The 21,774-nt window shown below is 37.3% G+C and overlaps 2 protein-coding genes across 3 annotated transcripts; both read right to left on the reverse strand.

Moving 5' to 3' along the window:
- Positions 1 to 1,727: 1,727 nt before the first annotated feature.
- Positions 1,728 to 5,734, reverse strand: LOC113284241 (receptor-like protein kinase 2). The gene is made up of 2 exons (XM_026533654.1): positions 2,639 to 5,734; positions 1,728 to 2,515 (listed from the first exon to the last, which is right to left on the reverse strand). The coding sequence occupies exons 1-2, from the start codon at positions 5,640 to 5,642 to the stop codon at positions 1,974 to 1,976; spliced, it is 3,546 nt and encodes a 1,181-aa protein (XP_026389439.1). The 5' UTR covers positions 5,643 to 5,734; the 3' UTR covers positions 1,728 to 1,973.
- Positions 5,735 to 7,079: 1,345 nt separating this feature from the next.
- On the reverse strand, positions 7,080 to 13,882 carry LOC113284242 (6-phosphofructo-2-kinase/fructose-2,6-bisphosphatase-like). Of its 2 annotated transcripts, none has more exons than XM_026533655.1 (22): positions 13,561 to 13,880; positions 13,308 to 13,371; positions 12,812 to 13,113; positions 12,109 to 12,327; positions 11,254 to 11,463; positions 10,948 to 11,145; positions 10,821 to 10,850; positions 10,591 to 10,644; positions 10,220 to 10,273; positions 10,038 to 10,115; positions 9,543 to 9,634; positions 9,396 to 9,453; positions 9,234 to 9,308; positions 9,068 to 9,115; positions 8,705 to 8,802; positions 8,485 to 8,560; positions 8,261 to 8,323; positions 8,068 to 8,159; positions 7,861 to 7,929; positions 7,705 to 7,768; positions 7,549 to 7,614; positions 7,080 to 7,462 (listed from the first exon to the last, which is right to left on the reverse strand). In XM_026533655.1, exons 1-22 carry the CDS (start codon positions 13,750 to 13,752, stop codon positions 7,385 to 7,387), a joined length of 2,280 nt encoding a protein of 759 aa, XP_026389440.1. In that variant the 5' UTR covers positions 13,753 to 13,880; the 3' UTR covers positions 7,080 to 7,384. The 2 variants fall into 2 exon arrangements, with proteins under 2 accessions (XP_026389440.1, XP_026389441.1); XM_026533656.1 differs by having other exon boundaries at positions 7,379 to 7,462; positions 10,948 to 11,142; positions 13,561 to 13,882.
- Positions 13,883 to 21,774: the final 7,892 nt, after the last annotated feature.

Genomic DNA, 21,774 nt, shown 5'->3' on the forward strand with positions numbered 1-21,774 from the left:
ACATATACATATAAGGATAAACTTCCTCGTTCTGTGTCCAAAAAATAATCTTGGTACTGATGGATTAGAAACCAACACGCATATAGTCTATGAACCTCATATACTTTGTTAAAACATTGAAAAACTAGACATAAACACAAGCAACGTCAAATTTGGTTACCTATACATGTCTATCAAATGATGCCAAGAAGAATCAACAAATAGACTCCACAGAATAATTGACGAAGCTACTTTCTGCAGTATTTCCCTGCACATACTAAATGGATTCTTAATACGAATTATATACCTTTACTAAAGTCTCCATCTCATTGTTCTTTGAAATTAGTTCATTGTTCAAGGAAACTAAACGTTCAATTGACATAAAAACGGAGGTTAACACCAGCTTACAGATCAAGCAAGATACAATGCAGTACCACACAAACAAGAATCCATATATACTAGTCGTAAAAATGCGTGCATAAGGACCTTCCTGGTTATAGCTCATCCGTCTACTACTGCTTATTCTTTTCTTCTCCCATGATATTGCTTTCATGCACCTTATTCCATTGTTTTCGTATATATTTCTCCTAATGCTTTAAGCGAAATTAAGGTATTCTTATGAGGAATTATCCGGTGTGCACATTCAGAAAAACTCACAAGCGTTTTCAGAGAAGAAGATTTTACGTCATAAGAATAGAGATGTGTAGGACTATAGAAAATAACTTCACCATTCTTCATCAGGGCAAGTGATTCCGTTCTGACAGAGTACACCTCATTCCAAGTCAATTGACAAGTATTTCTCCGGCTCCATCCCTTTTTTTTTTAGTAACCAAATATCGGTCCTTGATGCACTGAAATGACTGATAGAACAACATAAAATTTTATAAGCATGATAATCAAATGTTCCTCTGCCATAACTAGCATGGAGACAAATCAAGCCATTACATGAACCAATAATATTATGTCTCTTAAACGGAAGGTTTATACTGATCCTTGTAATATGAATAGGCGTCTCATCATGACTCTGACTGGATTCAAGGTAAAGAAATTGTTCAGGTTGTTGACGTGTCGACATAAGAAAAGTTAACTTACCAGGATGACTGAGATGAGTTAGGTGCCTATGAGAAAAAGATGGATGGCGGACCAGATTTCTCCACCGCTTGCATACTAGTTCACACTCTAGTACGGATTCTGTTGGTAACCTAATTAATGTATCCGTTAAGATCTCTGATGGGAGAATATTTAAGTTCCCCATCAAAATCACGAGTGATGAATTCGGGAAGCTGGATTCTTAGGGTTAGAAGAAGATGGCGATAGAGATTTAGGTTTTTAAACGAAAAAGTGAAAACTAAACCATAGAGAGATGAGATTATGTAGGGGAACCGGTTTCAGAGGGTTAACTTTGTCTTTTTGTATTTATTTTTATTTCCTTACATAGTACATTGACGGTGTCATTTTGCACACTGCTGGGCAGACGATGGCATCTTGAAATATACCACACCCAACAAATTGTTCCAAATTAACTGACTAGAAACCAAAGGTGCACTAGCCTGGGGCCAGCGCCTGGAAAAAAAAGGCTCCCACACGCCAAACCATGACTAATTTTTTTCCCCGGGCGCCTTTGGCGCTTTTAGTGCCCAGGGAGCGCTAGGCGAGGCGATACTATGGGCTTGTCGCCTCGCCTTGCCCAGCACCTTTTACAACAGAGCCTAAGCGACACCACTGCTCAGATAAGTAGGAAAAAGAACTTTCAAAGACCATAAACCAGCTAGCTTTTCATTTGAGCAAAGCAAAAGAGACAAATCTCATTCATTTTCTTCTTTCTTTGAGTTTGTATTTGTAAGAATAAGGAGTAGAATCAGAAAGGACTCTGGCTAAGGATAAGCCTAGTATAGTACTAATTTTATTGAAGTAAGAGTAGCTACTGCGGTAGTAATAATACCCTAAGATGTAGTAATATACCTTGATTATAACTTTTGACTGTCATTTTTCAATTATTTGAAACCATTTTTAGCAATGCTGGAAGACGAATACAGTAACGATGATGCAGAAAAACTTGTATTATTACTTTGCCCTTGTGAACCTGGCAATGATGCTGATGCTGACGACGTTGGAGCTCCTTTCTCGTGTCGCCGCATGTGTTCATTATTAGTAGTCGTCGTCGTTGTTGTTGTTGCGGGTGATCCCTTTAGTAGAAGTGCATCAACTTTAGCATACTCTTCTCTCTCGTGTCTTATTTCCTTGAGCATAGCGGCTACATCTTTCATTGCAGGTCTCTCATCTGGTGTAGGGCTAACGCATAGTAATGCTACACCCAACGCTTGCATCATCTCTTCTACCTCGGATTCTGGTCTTGCACGTAATCTCTGATCAAGGACCTCAATTCCCCCTCTCTTTTGTCTCACCCAATCCACCAGGTGAAGACCGTCAGGTATCGTCGGGTCAATCGGTTGTTTTCCAGTTAACACTTCCATTACAACAACACCGTAACTGTATACATCACTCTTCTCGGTTATTTTCCTGCTGTACCCATATTCTGCAGATCATTAACGATGAATTTAATGTTTTTACCAACTCGTGCGTGTTCTGAAATATGAATAGCATAAAAACAAGTGCTTATAGAAGTGAAACTGCTGCAAAATTAAAGAAGAGAACAAACCTGGAGCGATGTATCCATAGGAACCTGCAACAGTATTTGATGAACGAGCATAATCACCATCATCGACAAGTTTGGCAAGTCCAAAATCTGCAATATAGGGCTCAAACTCAAGACCAATAAGGATGTTATTGGCCTTGATGTCTCTATGAACAATGGGAGGAACACAATCATGGTGCAGGTAAGCCAGGCCTTGCGCTGCACCAAGAACAATCTGGTACCTAGAGTCCCACTCCAAGCAGCTTCCACTCCTCTCATGAAGTAAACTACCCAAGCTCCCATTCGGCATGTAATCATACATGAGTAGTCTTGTGCTCCGATTCCAACAGCAACCCAAGAATCTAACAATGTTTTTATGCCTTATAGAACCAAGAGTCTTTACCTCGGCTGAGAAAGAATCTCGAACACCTCCTCCAACACCACCACAGGCGTCGTTATTGTTGTTATTTGGTGTATGCACTGTTGTTGGCCATAATTTCTTCACTGCAATCACTTCACCATTATCCATTTCTGCTTTATAAACCATTCCAGAACACCCTTTTCCAATCACATTAGTTTCGATTAGGCATCTCAATACTTGGTCTACTGAGAAGTTGAGCTTTTGGAATGGAGTGAATTGCCACGGCCATGGATCTCCTGCACCCAGTTCGGATTCATCGTCATGCCTAACAACTTTCCGTGCTCGAATCACTGCCATGGTTCCTAAAATTAACATTGCCACTGTTAATGTGATCAGTAAGGCAATAGCTAACTTCAATCTTCGAGACCTGATAGCGCCTTTTCTTGCTGAATCCATCCCAGCAGCATTGCTTATGAAACAAGACTTGTGCCCCCATGAACAAAGACCTTGATTTCCACCTAGTTCTGTTTCAGATAATTGATGGAACAGCTTGCTATCTGGCAGATAGCCAGTAAAATTATTGAAGGAAATATTTAACGAGACAAGATTTTCTAGTGGCGCGAGCGGTTTTAAATCTCCTGCAAGGTAATTGTGTGAGAGGTCAAGCACTGCGAGCTTATTGAGATTGGATATTTCATTTGGGATGGTTCCTGAAAGTGCATTTCCACTCAAATTTAGTGCAATGCTTAGGGCCTCAATCTGGCCTAATTCAGCAGGTATTCCACCAGACAAACTGTTGCTGCTCAAATCAAGCAGTTGCAAGTTTGAACACTGTCCAAGCGATTCAGGTATCGGTCCAGAAAATGAATTCTTGCCAAGAATGAGCTTATTCAATGAACCAAGCTTCCCAAAACTCGACGGTACATTGCCCACAAAACGATTGAGAGAAACATCTAATACATGTAATCCGGCTATAGATGATATAGAAGAAGGCAGAATCCCACTGAGCGAGTTGTTACTAAGATCCACCATTTGCAATCCTGTGCAGTTTCCAATCTCGTCAGGAACAGAACCCACCAAACGATTCGCAGACAAGTCAAGGAAGTTAAGGTTCACTAGTCTCCCAATTTCCTTCGGGATCTCTCCTCCAATTCTGTTATCTCCAAGCCGAAGCCGAACTAAGGAACTGCAGTCACCAACTTCATGCGGAATTGCACCAGAAATATCATTTGAAATTAAGAGAAGCTTCGTCAGATTACGCAATTGAAATAGGCCAGCCGGAACACTTCCGGTGAGAAAATTGTGTGACAAATCTAAAGCTTGAAGGTCACTACAAGTAGCTAATGTAGAAGGAATACTTCCTTCCAACTGATTCTGCCACGCAAAGAACACATTAAGTTTCGACAACAACCCAAGTTCAGGTGGTATCAAACCCGAAATCTGATTAGTATCAAGCTGCAACTGCATTAGATTAACCGCATTCGAAAGAACCGAAGGTATCGAACCCGATATATTGTTATCACTAAGCATTAGTTCTTCGAGTTCTAACAATTTACCAATAGATGAAGGTATACTCCCAGAAAGAAAATTAAGTGAAAAATCAATCATTTTGAGTTTACTACAAAAACCAATCTCTTCAGGAATAGAACCAACAAAATTATTCTGCCAAAGTAAAATCTTCTCTAACTTGCCAAGCTTACCGAGTTCTTGCGGAAGTGCACCTGACAGACTGTTCTCGTAAAGATAAAGATTGACAAGCTCAGTGCAGTTACCGATCTCCGCCGGAATCTCCCCCGAAATCATAGTCGTGTAAACTGACAATGTCTGGAGATTCTTGAGTCTACCCAATGAAGCTGGTATAGAACCTGATATTTTCGTATCAGCAAGACCTAAAACTGTTAAATCCTTACAATCACCCACACTATCTGGTATATTTCCGTCAATATCTTTATTCCCACCGGCACGAACAACCTGAAGATTTTCGAGCTTCCCGATCTCACTGGGAAGATTCCCGCTGAGACGATTATCAAACACAACAAGATTCTCAAGACTTGAACATTCACAAACCTCAGCTGGGATTTTCCCAGTGAGTTGATTCGAGTTCAAAACCAAATCTTGTAACTTCTTGAGCTTACCAATGGAAGATGGAATATTACCAACTAACCCATTTGAGCTAAGATCAAGGGTTTTAAGTGAAACAAAGTTACCAATATCAGAAGGGATAGTTCCGGTGAGATTTGAGTCTGAAATGGTAAGTGATTCAAGAGAAACAAGCGAAGAGAAAACAGAAGGGAATGGGAGATTTAAAGGGAGTGATTGAATGTTTATACCAGTGACAGTGTTTTGTGGTGGTGGTGAACATGTTATGTATGTCCAGTTACATGGGTTTGCATCTTGAGAGTTCCAGTTCAGTGATGAAGTAACAGATGATGATGATGAAGATTGTATCCATGAAAGAAGCAGACGCGATTCATGATTAGTGGATGTAGAAGAAGAAGATTCAACTGGTTGGATTCCGTGGTGAAGTGATATCAATGCTACAACAAGTAGGAGTTGAAGAGCAGGAGGAGGACTTCTAGTTGTTGTCGTTGGAGATGAGTAGAAGTGAGAGTTATAATGGTGGTGCCTCGAGTACCACCTCGACCGCCTCGACCTCGGAATCGACATCTCCGCCTCCTCTTCCTCCTCCTTATCTCCTCTCCTCAAATCCCAACTAGTTTTTTTCTTCTTCTCGAGTTTGTTTTTGCATTGGGTTTCTCTCTTTTTAACTCTCTATAATGTTAATTCTCTATCTCTCTCTGTGTGTCTCTATGTTGTCTTAAACCCTTTGTTCTAAGTTCAAGTTTCAAGCAATGTTTTAAAAATGGACAATTATTGAGACATTGAATTTTCTAAGTGTTACTTAATTCAATGAGCTTCGCATTATCCTATATACTTGTATATAATGAGCATATCTCATTATCTTAGAGAGACTCAAAGTTTTGTCTAGAAATCAATATTTTTGAGGATTGTAAGGAGGAAAAGAATACTAGGCAAAGAAAGTGGTTGGTCAAAACCCTATAAGATCTTTCAAAGAAGCCACACAAACTAAAGGAAAAGAGCACTATTTCAAAAATAAAACAAAGGACAGCACGATATACTGCTTCCAAAATGGTAATCGATAGAAAACCAACTTAGAGTCTCATTCCGGGCACACACTACATTTATCCCAAAAATGGTTCCACCACCGGTATCTCCGATGTGATAAGTCTTATTCTGGATCATGACATTTACCTTAATAGTAGTATTAGTTTAACAGATAATGTATGGACATCATCATATCATTTGGGTGGTAAGTAAACAGCTAATTGTCAAAACACCAGCTAATTGTCAAGCAGCGGTAATATTGCTCCAGGGGTTGCAAACTTGCATCATTTCGTCACAATCCTAGGTTAGGTAGAGGGGAGAAAGTGTAACACTCTCATTAAGTCTTCACACATAAGCTACCAAAAATGGTTCGAGTACTTTGGCAATACCAATGCTTGTTCACGCGATGTAGGCAGAGGGACATGTCTTTTTTCTTGAACAATGGGATATCATGTGTAGATGCATTGTTTTCCTCAAAAATTTACTGGGACAGTATTTTCTTTTAAATACTCCATTTAAACATTAATTAATTAAATTACTTTATTATATTACATATAAAATATTCTTAATATTTAAAATTATTCAAAAAATTATTCTTAACTTAACTTTTTAGCTTGGGGCTCTGTAGCAGGTCTAAACTCTAGCCAACGCCGCACCAACCCCACTACTCCGCCTCTTACATTTGGCTTTCTGCTTCTCCTTTGTTGATTTAATATCTCCCACTATTACTCTATTTTCGTGTCTCCGTAATAAAAAAAACTTGCACGTACAAATGCATAATGATAGAGCCAGAATGGCACTATAGGAAAAAACTAGTCAAATGAAGTGGGTGATGGGTAAAAAGTCGTAGTGAGCCGATGAGTACCATGAAAGCAGATAGCCCATGCTGGTTCTGCTTCTGTAAATGTCCCTTGCATGATGCTTGAAATTGGTTTTCCTGTAGAGTTGAAAATAGTTGCGGCCACGAAATCATAGCAATTGGATTTCAAAAAATGAAAGAAATCATAGATTTCAGGCTAATGTGGAAGTGATCAATATTAACCATCCTCACTATTTCGGACAATACAACCATATAAAACCTTTCTAATAATTGACAGTGAGTTGTTGTCAAAATACAAAAAGAGAGCAAATTCTCATTATTTTCAGTACAAATTTTGTAAGATGAATGACAGGTTAAAAATAAATTGAGAATTGCTGCAGTGTTATTTTGCACCTCCCTGTGGTTTTATCATTATCGTTTTTGTAGTTACATGTTACAGATTTAAGGATGTGTGACAACAAGTTCAATCCATGAGTTTGTACCGTTTCTCTTGAACCCCAGTGACCCCCATTTGTATCTCGATTATTGTATGAAGTGGTACCTGAAAATGCAGAATATCAAGTCTATTACATGGCTCGATAAAAATCACAGATCCGCATTAGAAATTTTAAGCAATTCATGGGTTACCTCAATATGTGGAATTTCTTTCAAAGGCCTGTCAGCAAAATATGCATATAATGCTCTCAATACCGCCTGCAGAAGTTCAGATTTAGTAATTAGATAGAGTTAGCCAGGGAGAGAGCTTTACATTAAAATACTGTGAAGGATATCCCGTATACAGACCTGGTGTGAAATCACAACAACAGGTGAACGCTGTCGTTCAAGCTCGATAATCACAGGCTCTAACCTGCAGAAATATGGAAGGAGAATTATAAGGAACAACCTGGGTGGAATAAAGTTGTTTGGAACGTGAATTTCAAAGATGGAGTTTGCACAAACCTTTGGATAACATCAAGATAAGATTCCCCCCGAGGGTAGCGGTACCTCAGCTTGTCCTTCTTACGAGACCTGAAATTAGCAGATAACATTGAAGACAAAATTTAGAGCTTCAATAGACAGTGTTGCTACATACCACCATTAAGAGGAAAGAAAACAAAACGGATAATAAAGATAAGTGTACACGGTAATGGAGGGACAGCAACATACTCATATTCCTCGGGCATGTTTTTCTTTATTTCTTCGTATGTCATTCCATCACAAACTCCAGCATTAATCTCATCAAGCGCACGCCATTGTATCTGTAGTGTATTTAAAAGTAGCATTAGCTTACTATAGATCGACATAACTGGTTACATACTAGTTATACAGATGAAAGATGCTAATGCTGTTACCAACTAACCTTTGGAAACCCAACAATTGGACTTGCAGTCAAAATTGTTCTCTGCAGTGTGCTAGTCCATATCTGAATCATTCCACTACGAGTTATACAATGCTTTATATGGATGAATTTTGTATAAACCCAGTCTACTGAGTACTCTAACAATCTGACATGATACATCAGTGTGAAGTATAAACAAGTGAAAATGGAGCAGAAGATACACAATAAATTTAAAGCGAGCTTACAGATGCAGTCCGCTCAGATTTCAGTCGCTTTTCAACAAAATTTGCTAGCTTTTTCGAATATAGTTCCCCCGCTTCACTGTTCAAACAATTAAAGCATCACACTCTTTAGAGAGACTATAAAAACAAGAGATATTAAAGCTTGAGGGTATAGGGACAAACTATATTCTCGATCAAGGGATTGTGCAAAGAAGATTTAATACAACAATCCAAGAATATGCACCTTATGACTGTGTCTCCTCCAATTCTGCCTCTAACATTATCACGACTTTGTCCATGCCTGGTAAGCAATATTGGACGTGGTGTGAGATGTGTATTAACCTGAAACAAAAATATTCAGTAGTTAGTAAAGACATAATAGTCCAAACCTTAACTGAACGTGGTGTGAGATGCCTGGTAATCTAGTGCAAGGACATGTTTCGTTAACTGGCACGCTGGTAATATTATTACTTATCCAGACCGATTATGATTAAATTAGTCAAGGAAATGAAAATGCAAAGAGTAAGTAATGAATAAATATTATTGATGAGAAAATAAATGACAAAATATCAACTTTGGTTGCTATATTGATGAGTTTCCACTTTACCAAGAAAAAGACGATCCTTCCTGGAAGATAACCACTGATATTATTCACCTGATTAAAGATAAATTGCTTTAGTAAAACTAGAAAGTTGCAAACTAATACCACGAGAAAATCACCACTTTAAGCTGATCAACTAAGGAACACTGCAGAAAGAACAAAACTCAATTACCTGTATCTGCCCACCTTGACCACTCGCCATATCAATCATTTTGATGTAAGAGCCTTCTTCCACAGGCTCATAAACCTGTTTAAAAGGACCAGCATAGAAATCAAAATCACAACAATGTTAATAATGTTGAAACTTCCTGAAAGAAATCATTATAACAAGCACCTTCTCATAATTGGCTAGTCGACTTTTAAAATCTTCTAATCCAGCTTCAAAATCTTGCCTGCAAAACAGCACATGATACTGAGTTCACAGTTTTTCCGAAGGATTTCAATCGACGGGGCTTAAAGTGTAAGCTATAACCACACTCACTCTTCTGCATAATCAGGACTTTGTTGAATTTTAAGACGTATGTTTCTTTCAATAATGCTCCGGTCATTGCATAATGTTTCCAAAAATATGATCTATAAGGAAAACACAGAAATTGTGTCAGCTGGGAAGTAGGACTGCATATCTACTATAATCCTTCCGCTCATATTCTCTGTTTCAACCATATTAAGTAGTTTGCGCTACTACATTGTCTATCACCTAATCCAACATTTATTGTGGACCTTATGCCATGGTAGAACTGATTGCAACGATCAACTAGAAACCCTAAAAAAAAAGGTAATTGATCATACAATATCATTGTCACACTACTTCATACTTGTTTCAGGTTTTGCTGCAGAACTCTCTCCTAATAGGTGAAATATAACACCCATCGAAAGCCAGAAAATCAGATGAAATTGGATACAAACAACTGAAATTCAAGATAAGTCAGATGTCTTCCGGAAACCAATGATGATTCAGATACCAATGACTTTGTACCTTGCAATTCCCTTCAGCCATTTTCATGAGCATATTCCTTCGTTTACTGGTACTGTTTGTGGCATCGAAAATTCCAACCTGTACCATGGTTGGATAAGAGATAAAAAAAAATATTAATTCAATAGCAACTGAACAGGATCCAACAAGCATGACCTACCTAGCCTTAACATAAAGTCGTTTACCTGTCCACCTTCTTGCATCCAAGATATCATATCCTCCATTGCAAGGGCCGCTACCTAGTGGAATGTGACATATTAAAACTATTTGCAAAAAAAGAAAAACTTAATTAGGTGTGAGCATGACCATCTGATCTGAGGCAAAACTCCAGATAGGACCTCGCGATATAGCCATTACAAGATGAAATACTCAAATAACTACTGAAACCATATAATTTGACTGAAAGAAAAAGTTTAACTAAATCACATTGAGACTTCTAAACAAAAAAGTGTATCTATCAAGAAAACATTGAGTATGTACTTGATGTTTTAGAGGCGAGAAAATGTGACATTATAAAATCTATAAATACGAACTAGAATGTTTGGATGATGCTCACCTCATTACGTGCCTCCATGCCTTCTGGATTGTCAGCTCGGAAAAAATCAGCAGTCTGCGTGACCAACAGCATGTTACTTTTTCCCATTTTGGATACTTGTGACAAAGCAAACATTATTATCCTCATTCAGTGTTAAGAGAAATGCTTCAAGAAAGACATTTCAAATAGATAACCAGTAAAAGGAAAAGAAAAAAATACATATGACGAGAGCCCAAGCAGCATAAGAATACCTGATTTGTTCCATGCTTAAGGCGGCGATACTGTTACAGGCAAAAAACATAAAGTCACATTGACACTTATAGTCATCAGTTGAAAAGTCAAGAGCAGGAGAATATCTTTAGGAACGGGAAAAGTTACCTTTCCAACATTGAAATGTTTGGTCTCATGACCCAACCAACGAAGATATCTTGTAAGTTTAGCAGCAGTGAAAGTTTTTCCTCGGGCAGGCAAACCAACCAGAACAATTGCCAAATGTCTGTCCTCCTTTGGTCCAAGCATCCTGTCAGCTACAGCGGCAGCCGCAACAGCTCCAGCAGCTTCTGGTATGGCATTCTTCTAGTAACCAATAGACATGATATTAGTGCAAGTTCCAACATTTAAGCAGCATATTTGTTTCTTAAGAAAAACTTTCAAGAAAAAAAAAATGTAAAAGTCAATACTAACCTTAGAATCAGAATCAAGTTTAAGACTAGTAGCAAAAGTGCTTGCACTAACTGATTTAGCAAGCCTTGGAGATCCGACACCCCTATCAACAAAGAGTCCCCTATGACTATCTTGCCTCTGAAATGGTGAGAATGTGCCCACTGATTTCGACTCGACCATGCCAGAAGTTGGATTAATCTTGGAAGGATCTGGGACTATGACTTCCATTTCCTACATAATATTAAACTACTGAGTAATAGATTCTGAATACATGCAATCGAGAAAAAACTGTTATGCAAGTGAAAAGTGAAAGAAACGGGTGATAATGCAAGCATGGGAGACATACATTCCCACAGTTACTTTAGGCAAATAAAATAAACCAAAATTTCAGGATGGGAAATGAATCACTAAGGACCAGATAAACTAGACCTAACAATTTTTCTAGCGTCCAGTGAATGCATGTGCACCACACCACTTGAAGAGAAAGGCCATGTAAAAACACTTCAATGACCTAATATTCAGACTGTATTATCCAATATTATAGTATTCTTGATCCATATAATTCTAGTTACTTTAGCTGAACTAGTTACTTTAGCTGAACTCCTGTTCATATAGATGTGGGTGTAATTTCTCAACTCACATATTATCTATAATGAACTCGTGCATCAGTTTACAAAGAACACAAAATACAGAGTAAGTGTTTAGTTGGATCAGCATCTGAAACTAGTATCATCGAACTACACGACCCTGTCACCCTTGGACTTAGTGTGTTCGAGAACAACAATTAACAATTCTACCAAAAAGCTCCATAAAATCCTGTAAGATCTCTCTCATCTGTCTAAGTTGACGAAGTCACAATAAGAGTGCACAAATAACCTTTCTAGTAGCAGTTCGATCAGTGGAAACACCAGCAGTGTTATGTGAATGTGAGGCACTGCTCGGGCTTTCCGAGTTGGAAAATGTCCCAGCACAAGTTAATGATCTTGGAGTTTCTGTAAAGTTAGCTGCATAAACAAGGCCTGAGTTTGCAAAAGCCGCTGGAGCAGGAACAACATAATGTTCTAGATCAAGCTCCAAACTTGCTGAGGAGCCACTCTGTACCAAACAAGGGGAAAAGGGTGTCACTAAAATTGCAAAAAAGGCTCATCTCAAATTACAACTATTTATTTGACATTGTCCTTTCCCCTCTAAACGACAAGTATATCGGGTAAAACCTACAACAAACCAGAAAAGACTTTTGACAAAATGAAAAGGAAATGAGCATCTGTTCATTGTGATGGCTGATCACCAGGAACTTGCATTGGTGGCAGTTTTCAAGCTTCATGGGATCATGACCAAGGTTACTAAGCACGTACATGTTGATCCAAGTACGTAACTGCAGATAAATAGTAACAGTGGAACTCTAAAACTAATATGATTGTTTGCGGCATCGAAAGTCTGGTTACTGAAAACCATATCAAAGTTTCATACTGTTGTGAATGATCCTAAAAAGTCTAAGTTCATCATTCTTTCATGAATCCATAAACTGATCAAAATTACAAGAACCGAAAATAGCTAGCAAACATATTTCCATACATACCTCGACGCCCACTTCTGGTGCTGCATTAATACTAACATCAGGAATCCCCCTCACAGTTGATGGTTCAAGATTCTCTTGATACGCTCTCCAACTAGCTGCAAGGTCAAACGGCGAAACTCTATCCGCTTCAACGAATACACGATACTCCAACAAATCATCACTCTCAGCATCAACCCTAAATGCCGCCATCCTTGTATCTCCTTGCAATATCCCTCCTGACAGTAATCTATTTGACCCTTCCTCTATAATGCATGGTGTATTTGCATACTTCGGCTTCAACAAAAACTTAAAATCCAATGTCTCTACTCACACAATCAAACAACCAAACAAAAATCCAATCAAAATCATATACCACTTCTTAAACCCTAAATCAAACAAAAAAAAAATCCAATGCCTCTACTCACACAACCAAACAATTAAAAAAAAAATCAAAATCAAAATCAAAATCAACTCCATACACCATAAACAACGAACTAAAGTATCGATTACTTCTTACCATGATTTGGTGGAACAACGAAACTCAATATCCACATAGATGTTGATTCCCTTTCCATTGCCAACTACAAATTCACCAGAAATCACCAACAAATCATGAGAAATTGTTCCAAATTCAAATTGAATCCTCTATTACTACGGATTCATCGAGTATCACAAAATAACCATAAAAGTTTTGTTCAAAATTGTTGAAAATTGAGATTCATGATGAAATTAGTAAGAAACACTAAAGTAAAGTAATAATTAGTACTTACAGCTTTGGAAGAATCCCAAGAACCGATTAGAGGAACAGAACCAAAGACATGAGGGATAATATCTCCATTAAGTTTATAATTCTCCATTCTTAGTGAAACATAAAGTTGTCCACCAGAATGATCTTCTCCTCCTCTTTCACTACCATCATTTCCATGTGAACTATCTGAGTTTCTTGATGCTCCTGTTCCCATTTCCTTTCTCCTTCTTCTCCTTCTCTGGTTTCAATTTCTTCTGCCTCTTCTGGTTTGTATTTAATTGATTATTTATTGTTATTATCACTTCTTCTTCTTTCTTTTTGTGTGGATATGGAAAAGATTATTAACAGACGATGAAGATGAAGACGAGGAAGTGGAGAAGAAACTTGTTTTATTGTTTTTTGGTGATCGGGTATTTGATATTACTTCCGTCGATTGTTGAGCACGTGTTGGGTGAGTGGCAAAATGTATGTGTCTGTAAGCAGATGCGGTGAAGGAGTACTAAGATTGGTTTGGCTGAGAAGGATTGTACGACGTTTGGTGATGGTTGTGGGCCAGGATCTTGGTTTGTGTTGAAATGATAATCCATTGGGCCCACTATCAAACTAGTCTACGTCCTATTTCCTCCGTTCTTCTTTTCTTCTTTTTATTGAAGGCTATTATTGGGGCGTCACACTCCAATAAAGGGGCTCCACTTGGATTCTTAATGTCCAAAAAAATAGTTATGGGATATCCTAACACATATACAAAATGTTTAGCTTAGCCTTTAACTAAAATAAAACTTAAAAACCGTAGAAGTGATTTTACGTCCAGGTTAGGATTAATTCCAACCGTAAAATTTTATTTGCATGTAGTTTAACGTCCAGGTTTGGATTAGTTTCCAACCGTAGAAGCTCATTTTACGTCCAGGTTTCTTTTAATTCCAACCGTAAAATCCGATTTTACGTCCAGGTTTCTTTTAATTCCAACCATAGAAGTGATTTTACGTCCAGGTTTAGTTGAATTTCAACCGTAATTTTCAATTTTACGTCTAGGTTTAGTTTACTAATTTTCCTTTCGTCAATCTAGCCGTAAATTTCAATTTTACGTCCAGGTTCCTTTTAATTCCAACCGTAGAAATTGATTTCACGTCCAGATTTTGATTGATTCCAACCGTAGAAATTGGTTTTACGTCCAGGTTTGGATCGATTCCAACCGTGAAAATTAATTATTATCTAATTAAATTAAATAAAATTAAAATTAACTAAAGGGTTATTCGGTCATTAGAAAATTATTTGAGATAAGGGGTTTTTGATATTACTTCTGAGTGACCCGTTTTTGTCATATTAGATGACGCCATTCTAATGGAATGTGACGACTAAATAATAGCCTTCTTTTTATTTGTCGGCGACGAGATTCCGAGAATTGAACTTAGGAGGTGGTGATCCACACAAGAAAGGCTGTCACCGGTGGTGGTTTGATTCGTTTTGAGTCCCCTTGGTGCACCATAAGTCTTGTATGCGAACATAAAATAACATGGTATGGTAAAAACGAAATATACCATGCCGTTTTAGTATTTAAGCGACAAAACTGTAATAGAAACATTGTTGTTATGTATGGGAGGTTGGTTGATTTTTAACTTACCAACAAAAAAACTGATATTCAATACTTCTGTTAGAGATTCACAGAAAAAGAAGACTTTTGCTAGGTTGGGAGGAGTTTCAAATATCACCTTAATTCTAGGAGATGTGTGACAGAACTGAAAATTTCGCAACCAGCATCGTGCTTACCAAGCCAAGATGGTAAACTTGGCAAAACTAGTTCTCGTAATTGAAAAGATGATTCAAGGATTTATTTTAAGGACCGATCCCTACTAAGGTTCTATTTTGAGGACTGATTTCATGTAAGGATCTCAACTAGGACCGATCTCTAATAAAGATCTCATCTAGGACCGATCTCTAACAAGGGTCTAAGTTAGAAACGGTCTTTTAAGTCCTACAAAAACTTACATTTTCGATATGTTTACAATCTGATGGTTAGATCGAAAATGTTCACATGATGTCGACATAGTGATTTGAACATGTGCTCTCATATCTTAATGTTAAAGTATTTTTCTTCGATACCCAAGGCATGACCATGAAATCGGATTTTCAACATCTAAAAAGAAATTCAAATATATACTTATCGTATCCTGTAGGCTTGCATATCTTTAGTTACTATCAGTTATTACACCCCGATTTGCGTCTTTCATTTTCCTTAGGTCATGACCGGCAATACTTTGTGTTTCAGTTAATCAACTTCACCCACAAGTACTCAGCCTTTCACACTTAGTAAAGTACATAAATGTGTGCTAAATAATATTAGTTTTCAACTATGAGTGATTTCGGTTTATTGGTTGGATTACATAAGGAATTTGTTAAATAAACATTCATTGCATATCTTAAGAATTTTCATATTTGATAATACCTTGTCTTCCACTCAAACCATGGTCATAAATCTATAAATGGTGGAGCTTGAATTCTTACAAACTCATCCCCTGAAACACAACTTAAGTGGTTGTGTGGGAAGCTAACTTGTGAAGATATAAGAGTAATCTTATTATATGAAATACCTTGTGTTACCTTACTGTAAAATCTTTTTTGGGTTCAAGAAGCTTTTAGTTGTAAGGTTGGTGGAAAACTCAATCATATAGTTATTTTAGTTTCGATTAATTGATTTAATTAAGATCTAACGATATAGGAATTAAAACATTGGTCCGTGGAACTCACCAAGCGTTGGTATGTCGGTACACACTATCCTCCTTTTTACTAGAGGATACAAGTACAAAGTTGAAAATGCGGGGGTATAAAAATACATCACCAACTTTTTCTTAGGCAACTTGTATGGACTAAACTCAAATATAATTCCGAGAGTTACAACTTAATGAATCTCAATCAGGAATTATATGAAGAGTTTATATCTTTTTCTATTACAATCAGTATGTAAACAGAGACAAGCCCGTGAACCTGATTATTCGGTGAGAGTACTTGGATTATTCCAGAGACCAATATCTGATATGGCACAGCGGAAACGATTTAAAATAAACCGACACGCGGAGAATCCACTCCGGTAAATAGGACCCAAATATGATAAACAACTCCAATCCAGGAGCAGAGCGACGATAAACGATCAAGATGATCAATCTCTCAAAAAGAATAAACTGGTTTTTAACCCAAATGATATTTTCATTAAACGAGCTCGCAAGCTGATTCTAAAGTTCCAATACTATGGCTTATATGGCCAATAAACATAAACCCTAGGAAATCCAAATGTTACTAAACTAACCTAAGAGAATATATTATTCTCATAAAACAGAATAATACAAATAAAACAACTATTTATCCTAATAAACTAAAATACTAACTAATAAGTATCCAAGATTTGTTCAAATCTTGGAAACAATAGTTCCAGCCCAAATACGTCCCATATCAGGCTCCCCAGCTGCGACGAAACTCGTTTCGAGTTTATACTAAAAATGGCAAGTCGAAGAAAGAACTTTGGCGCCCCCACTTGTGGCACAAGTGGGTCTTGAGTCATGCATCGGAATCACTAACCGTTCGGAAAAGTTTTACAAGCCTCATTTTATGCATGTAAAAGCTCGTCCGGAAATGTAGTTTCCTCCCACTGTTGCCATGTAGAAGCTCCCATGACATCTTCCAAGCACTATTACCTCGGTATCCATAAGATATAAGTTGCACTTCCCAGTATTTGGTAAACGGATACTCATGTTCATAAGAAACAGATAAAGCAAGGTCTATTTCCCATGGCTTCTCAGATGAAACCAACATGCCACCATGTTCAGAAACACTCAACTCGATAGATTTTGAAACCAACATACAGTCTCCACATATATCATCTTGTAAACCCTTGCTGACCGTGGGCCCACTTTCCTTCTTTTCTTGCAGACCCATTCTGTTAACTATTGCGCCCAAAGTCTTCGACATCCTCTTCTCCTTTTGAAGGTCGGAGACTTGGTATAAGAACCATCTTGGTTTCTCCCCACATGAACTTATAAGCATTATCTCTGCGTCTACGAACTGCGCCAACATCAAGTAACCATGGTCTTCCCAACACGATGTATCTCGCATATATCCATGTCAACCACTTCACACACAATTGAGTCGGAATATATTTTACCGAATGAGAAAGGAAATCTGCACACACCAATACAGGTGATTGCTTCTCCATAGCTAAACCACTCAATCTAATTGGGATAAGGATACCAATCCATTTCTAGACCCAACGACTCTACCATTTTAGTGGATACCAAATTTTCTTCACAATTAGTATCGACGATGAAATGGCAGATTTTCCCAGCAACTATTCCAGAAAATTTAGACCGCTTAATTCTCTGATAATTTGTATTAGAAAAACTGTCCATAGCAAATAATCACGATTGAGCTTGGATGTACGTAAGTAATTCAAAAGAATTAAAACGCCTTGAATTGATTTGGAGATCAGCACAACTGCCAGTAACAAGACTCAAAAGTTAAAACGAGTTTAGGTGTGGGTGTTCTAAAGTATACTCTATATACGGACTTAATTAAAATGGCCCTTAATGGGCTCAAAGGTGTACATCCACGTCTACTGCTCCTGCACCCAAACAAACAGTACTTTTTCAACTAAACGCAGCCAAAACTAAATTGATTTGATAAGATCTTAAATCAATAGGAAACACTGTTAGAGATCTTACCAAGATATTCCCGGTCACAACTGATTAAACATGAAGGATACGCAACTTGATGATGAACAAAAACCAAATCAACTGCCTCCTTTTCCTTCTTCTTTTTTTGTGTGTGGGCTTTTTTTTTCTTTTTATAAAATACCTAGATTGCACAGGACTCCTCAACTGATTCTTCTAGATAAAAACTCACAGATGCACAGCACAGGAAAAGCCTGCTCTGGTAACCACCTGATATGACACAGCGGAAACGATTTAAAACAAACCGACATGCGGAGAATCCACTCCGATAAATAAGACCTAAATATGATAAACAACTCCAATCCAGGAGCAGAACGACGATAAACGATCAAGATGATCAATCTCTCAAAAAGAATAAACTGGTTTTTAACCCAAATGGTATTTTCATTAAACGAGCTCGCAAGTTGATTCTAAAGTTACAATACGTATGGCTTATATAGCCAATAAACATAAACCCTAGGAAATCCAAATGTTACTAAACTAACCTAAGAGAATATATTATTCTCATAAAACGGAATAATCCAAATAAAACAACTATTTATCCTAATAAACCAAAATACTAACTAACAAGTATCCAAGATTTGTTCAAATATTGGAAACAATAGTTCCAACCAAAATATGTCCCGTATCAATATCCAAGATCAATCAAGTCGTATCTAACAATTATGATGAATTTATCTACTTGAATTTATTTACGTACAACTGTGATATTTCAATTATAAAAATAAACAATATAATGCAGAAAATAAATAACACATACGCCATAAATTTTATTAACAAGGAAACCGGAAATGCAGAAAAACTCTGGGACATAGTCCAAATTTGAACACCAAACTGTATTTTAAGCCGCTATAGACTCTAGCCTACTGTCAACACTTAGGACTCGAATGTAGTTGATACTGAATCTACAGTCACGGCGATTCAGTTACAGTTGCGCTCCTTACGCTTCTTGAATCTCGCAAGAATCTCCACAATTGATTCCCTTAGCTGACGTCCTTTACAGCCTAAGAGTTGCTTCAACTCAATTGAAGACTGTAAACCAATTTGCCTCCGACAAATAAGCCTATGTGTGATTTCCGTCTTGATCAAAGATCAAGGTGAGATACGAAATCGATTACAATAGACACGATCGAGGAAACCTCAAAATTCGATCTTATGGCTCCCCAAGAGCAGCTTATATTATTATTCACCTCACAAGTAGATACTTGTGGTATCACAAAGTCTGAGAAAAATAAACTTTGTGTTTTCTATCTATCTTGCCCGTTAGAACTAAAGACTCAACAACCAAAGCAAGATCATGATTCACAAACTATCAAGATAAAGATAGTTGGACCTGGATTCACGAATCCCTAGGTGAAGTCTTTTTAATCGTTAAACCTAAAAATGTTTAAAGGAGAGAACGACTCTAGTTTACAACTAGGACACACAAGAATAGTGTCAGGTATTCAAAGATCCCAGTTGTTTAAAGTTCTCCTTATATATACTTTCAAGATTAAGGTTGCTTTATATTTAAGCTAATGTAGCTTTGGAATCAAGTAATCAGTAATCACCGTTCGATGAAAAAATTGAATTGAGATTAACATAATAGAACATAAACTCTGGTAGAGATGAACTATACCTGAACCGTGTACAATGACTTGTTCCTGAAAGGTTAGCCGAAACTAGCCAGAAGAACGATAAGCTTAACAATTTTCATATAACATTTTAATACTTTAATCTTGAGTCACAAATGTGATCAAACATATCTTGATGTGTTTTTAGCGAGTTGTTGATTATCTCATAAAAATAATTCTGACGCATCTGAAAATATTCGACAGGGTAAGTACATGTATCTGGTACGTGTATTGCACTTCTATTTGTGAGTTTATTTTATCATGGTACGTGTACCGGTTTGTATGCCCTTAAGACAAAAACGGGTTGAGGAATCTACGGATCTTTTCCGGTTCGCATACTGGATATGCGTACCTTTCCGGTTTAGGAACCAATGCAACAGATCTTTTCCGGTTTGCATATTAGGTATGCGTACATTCCTAGTTCATGAGTGAACAGACTTTTTATGGTATGGACTACGGGTATGCATACCAAAAAGTCGCCGCCAAACTAAAGCTACGCCGGTACATGTACTGGGTACATGTACTGCCCTTTGGACTTATAACAGTTATCACAGTATGTGAAATGGTATGCATATTGTCCTGTATCCAGATTTACAATAGTACTATATCTCTCTAATAATCGATTCGAAACATTCCCAAATAACATCAATGACACAAATCACTGTTTGAGGCTATTTTCAAATGATTAAATCTTGAATCATAATTTAGGTCATAAACAATAAATTTTTCTTAACAAAATGCATCAAGTATGAAAGAATGTTCTTAAGCTTAGTCAGCATATTTTGAGAACGATTAATAAGATAAACTTGAATCGAAATTTCTATTATGCATGTAATGTCTAATTTAGTCATGCGACATTGCATCATATATAGAAAGGTGAAAAAATTAAGTAATAGGTGGTTTAGTCTTCACTTACCTTTTGTCGATGAAGTTCTTCAAAAGATTCGGTTGTTCTTCGCCTTCAAACGGTAAAACGCAGTGATGTCTGGTACTCAACTACACATTTATATCCTAATCCGAGACTTGACTAAATGTATAGTAAAAATCAAGATATAGTTTTGATCAACTAAATTTGACGACGAGCTTGAGAACACTTGTGAGTTCAACCAAGAAATGCTCTAACAAAAGTTCAACCCCAAAGGCTTCAAAGCTCCTTATACAATCTCATAAACTGCTCTATTGCCGTAGCAAATATCTTAAATCTCCGAAAAAACAACCATTTTAGATGGAATATCATCCTTGAGTGCTTCTTCTGACAAAGCTTGGAGAAATCCCAGTCGTTCCACGTTTGTACGGTGTTGTCGATGGAATCATGGAAATAAATGCTTTATTTGGCGCACCTAATTTCCTTTATCCTGTAAGCCCTTAGCGAGGCTGGAAATGTGTATGTAACCTGAAGAAAAAAATGTAACCTTTGGCGCCGACCATTTGAGAAAGTAATAGTACTTCTAATTTCATATGAAATGGTTTGTATCATTATTGGTGATTTCTCTACATTGATCAGTTATGTCCACATTCCGTTGAACCTTTCACTTAACCCACTTAACCTTGTGATCTTGGGATTACCCGTGATTTAGGCTTTAGATTGGGTTTTTATAGTACCTTTTCCTGTGCATGTATGTTACAGTCTGATTCAGTGATTCCACTAGTCTTTAGGATATGTCAAACATTTTGTCCAACTAAGTTACCAAATTTCTTGGGGTGTACCAGAATATTCCTAAGCATCGGCGATATACCCTATACATTGTTGTACTCCTATTATTAGCATTGGTGTTTGGATTCAAATGTCGAACTAAGGGGCAACGCTATCATCTCGCCTGTCCACAAATGAAAAATAAAAATAGGGTAACACTATTCTTAAAATAAATGTAACTAATTAGCTTGAATCATTGAAATGGTATTATA

This window comes from Papaver somniferum, chromosome 5 (genome assembly GCF_003573695.1).
Source record: "Papaver somniferum cultivar HN1 chromosome 5, ASM357369v1, whole genome shotgun sequence".
In the NCBI taxonomy this organism is placed as follows: Eukaryota; Viridiplantae; Streptophyta; class Magnoliopsida; order Ranunculales; family Papaveraceae; genus Papaver; species Papaver somniferum.

Coding starts and splice junctions, on each gene's coding strand:
- LOC113284241 (XM_026533654.1), bottom strand. CDS start 5,642: ATGTCGATTCCGAGGTCGAGGCGGTCGAGGTGGTACTCGAGGCACCAC. Junction 2,516..2,638: donor CTATGGATACATCGCTCCAG/GTTTGTTCTCTT, acceptor AATGATCTGCAG/AATATGGGTACAGCAGGAAA.
- LOC113284242 (XM_026533655.1), bottom strand. CDS start 13,752: ATGGGAACAGGAGCATCAAGAAACTCAGATAGTTCACATGGAAATGAT. Junction 12,328..12,811: donor CACCAGAAGTGGGCGTCGAG/GTATGTATGGAA, acceptor TGTTTGGTACAG/AGTGGCTCCTCAGCAAGTTT. Junction 7,615..7,704: donor TTGTTGTGATTTCACACCAG/GTCTGTATACGG, acceptor GAACTTCTGCAG/GCGGTATTGAGAGCATTATA.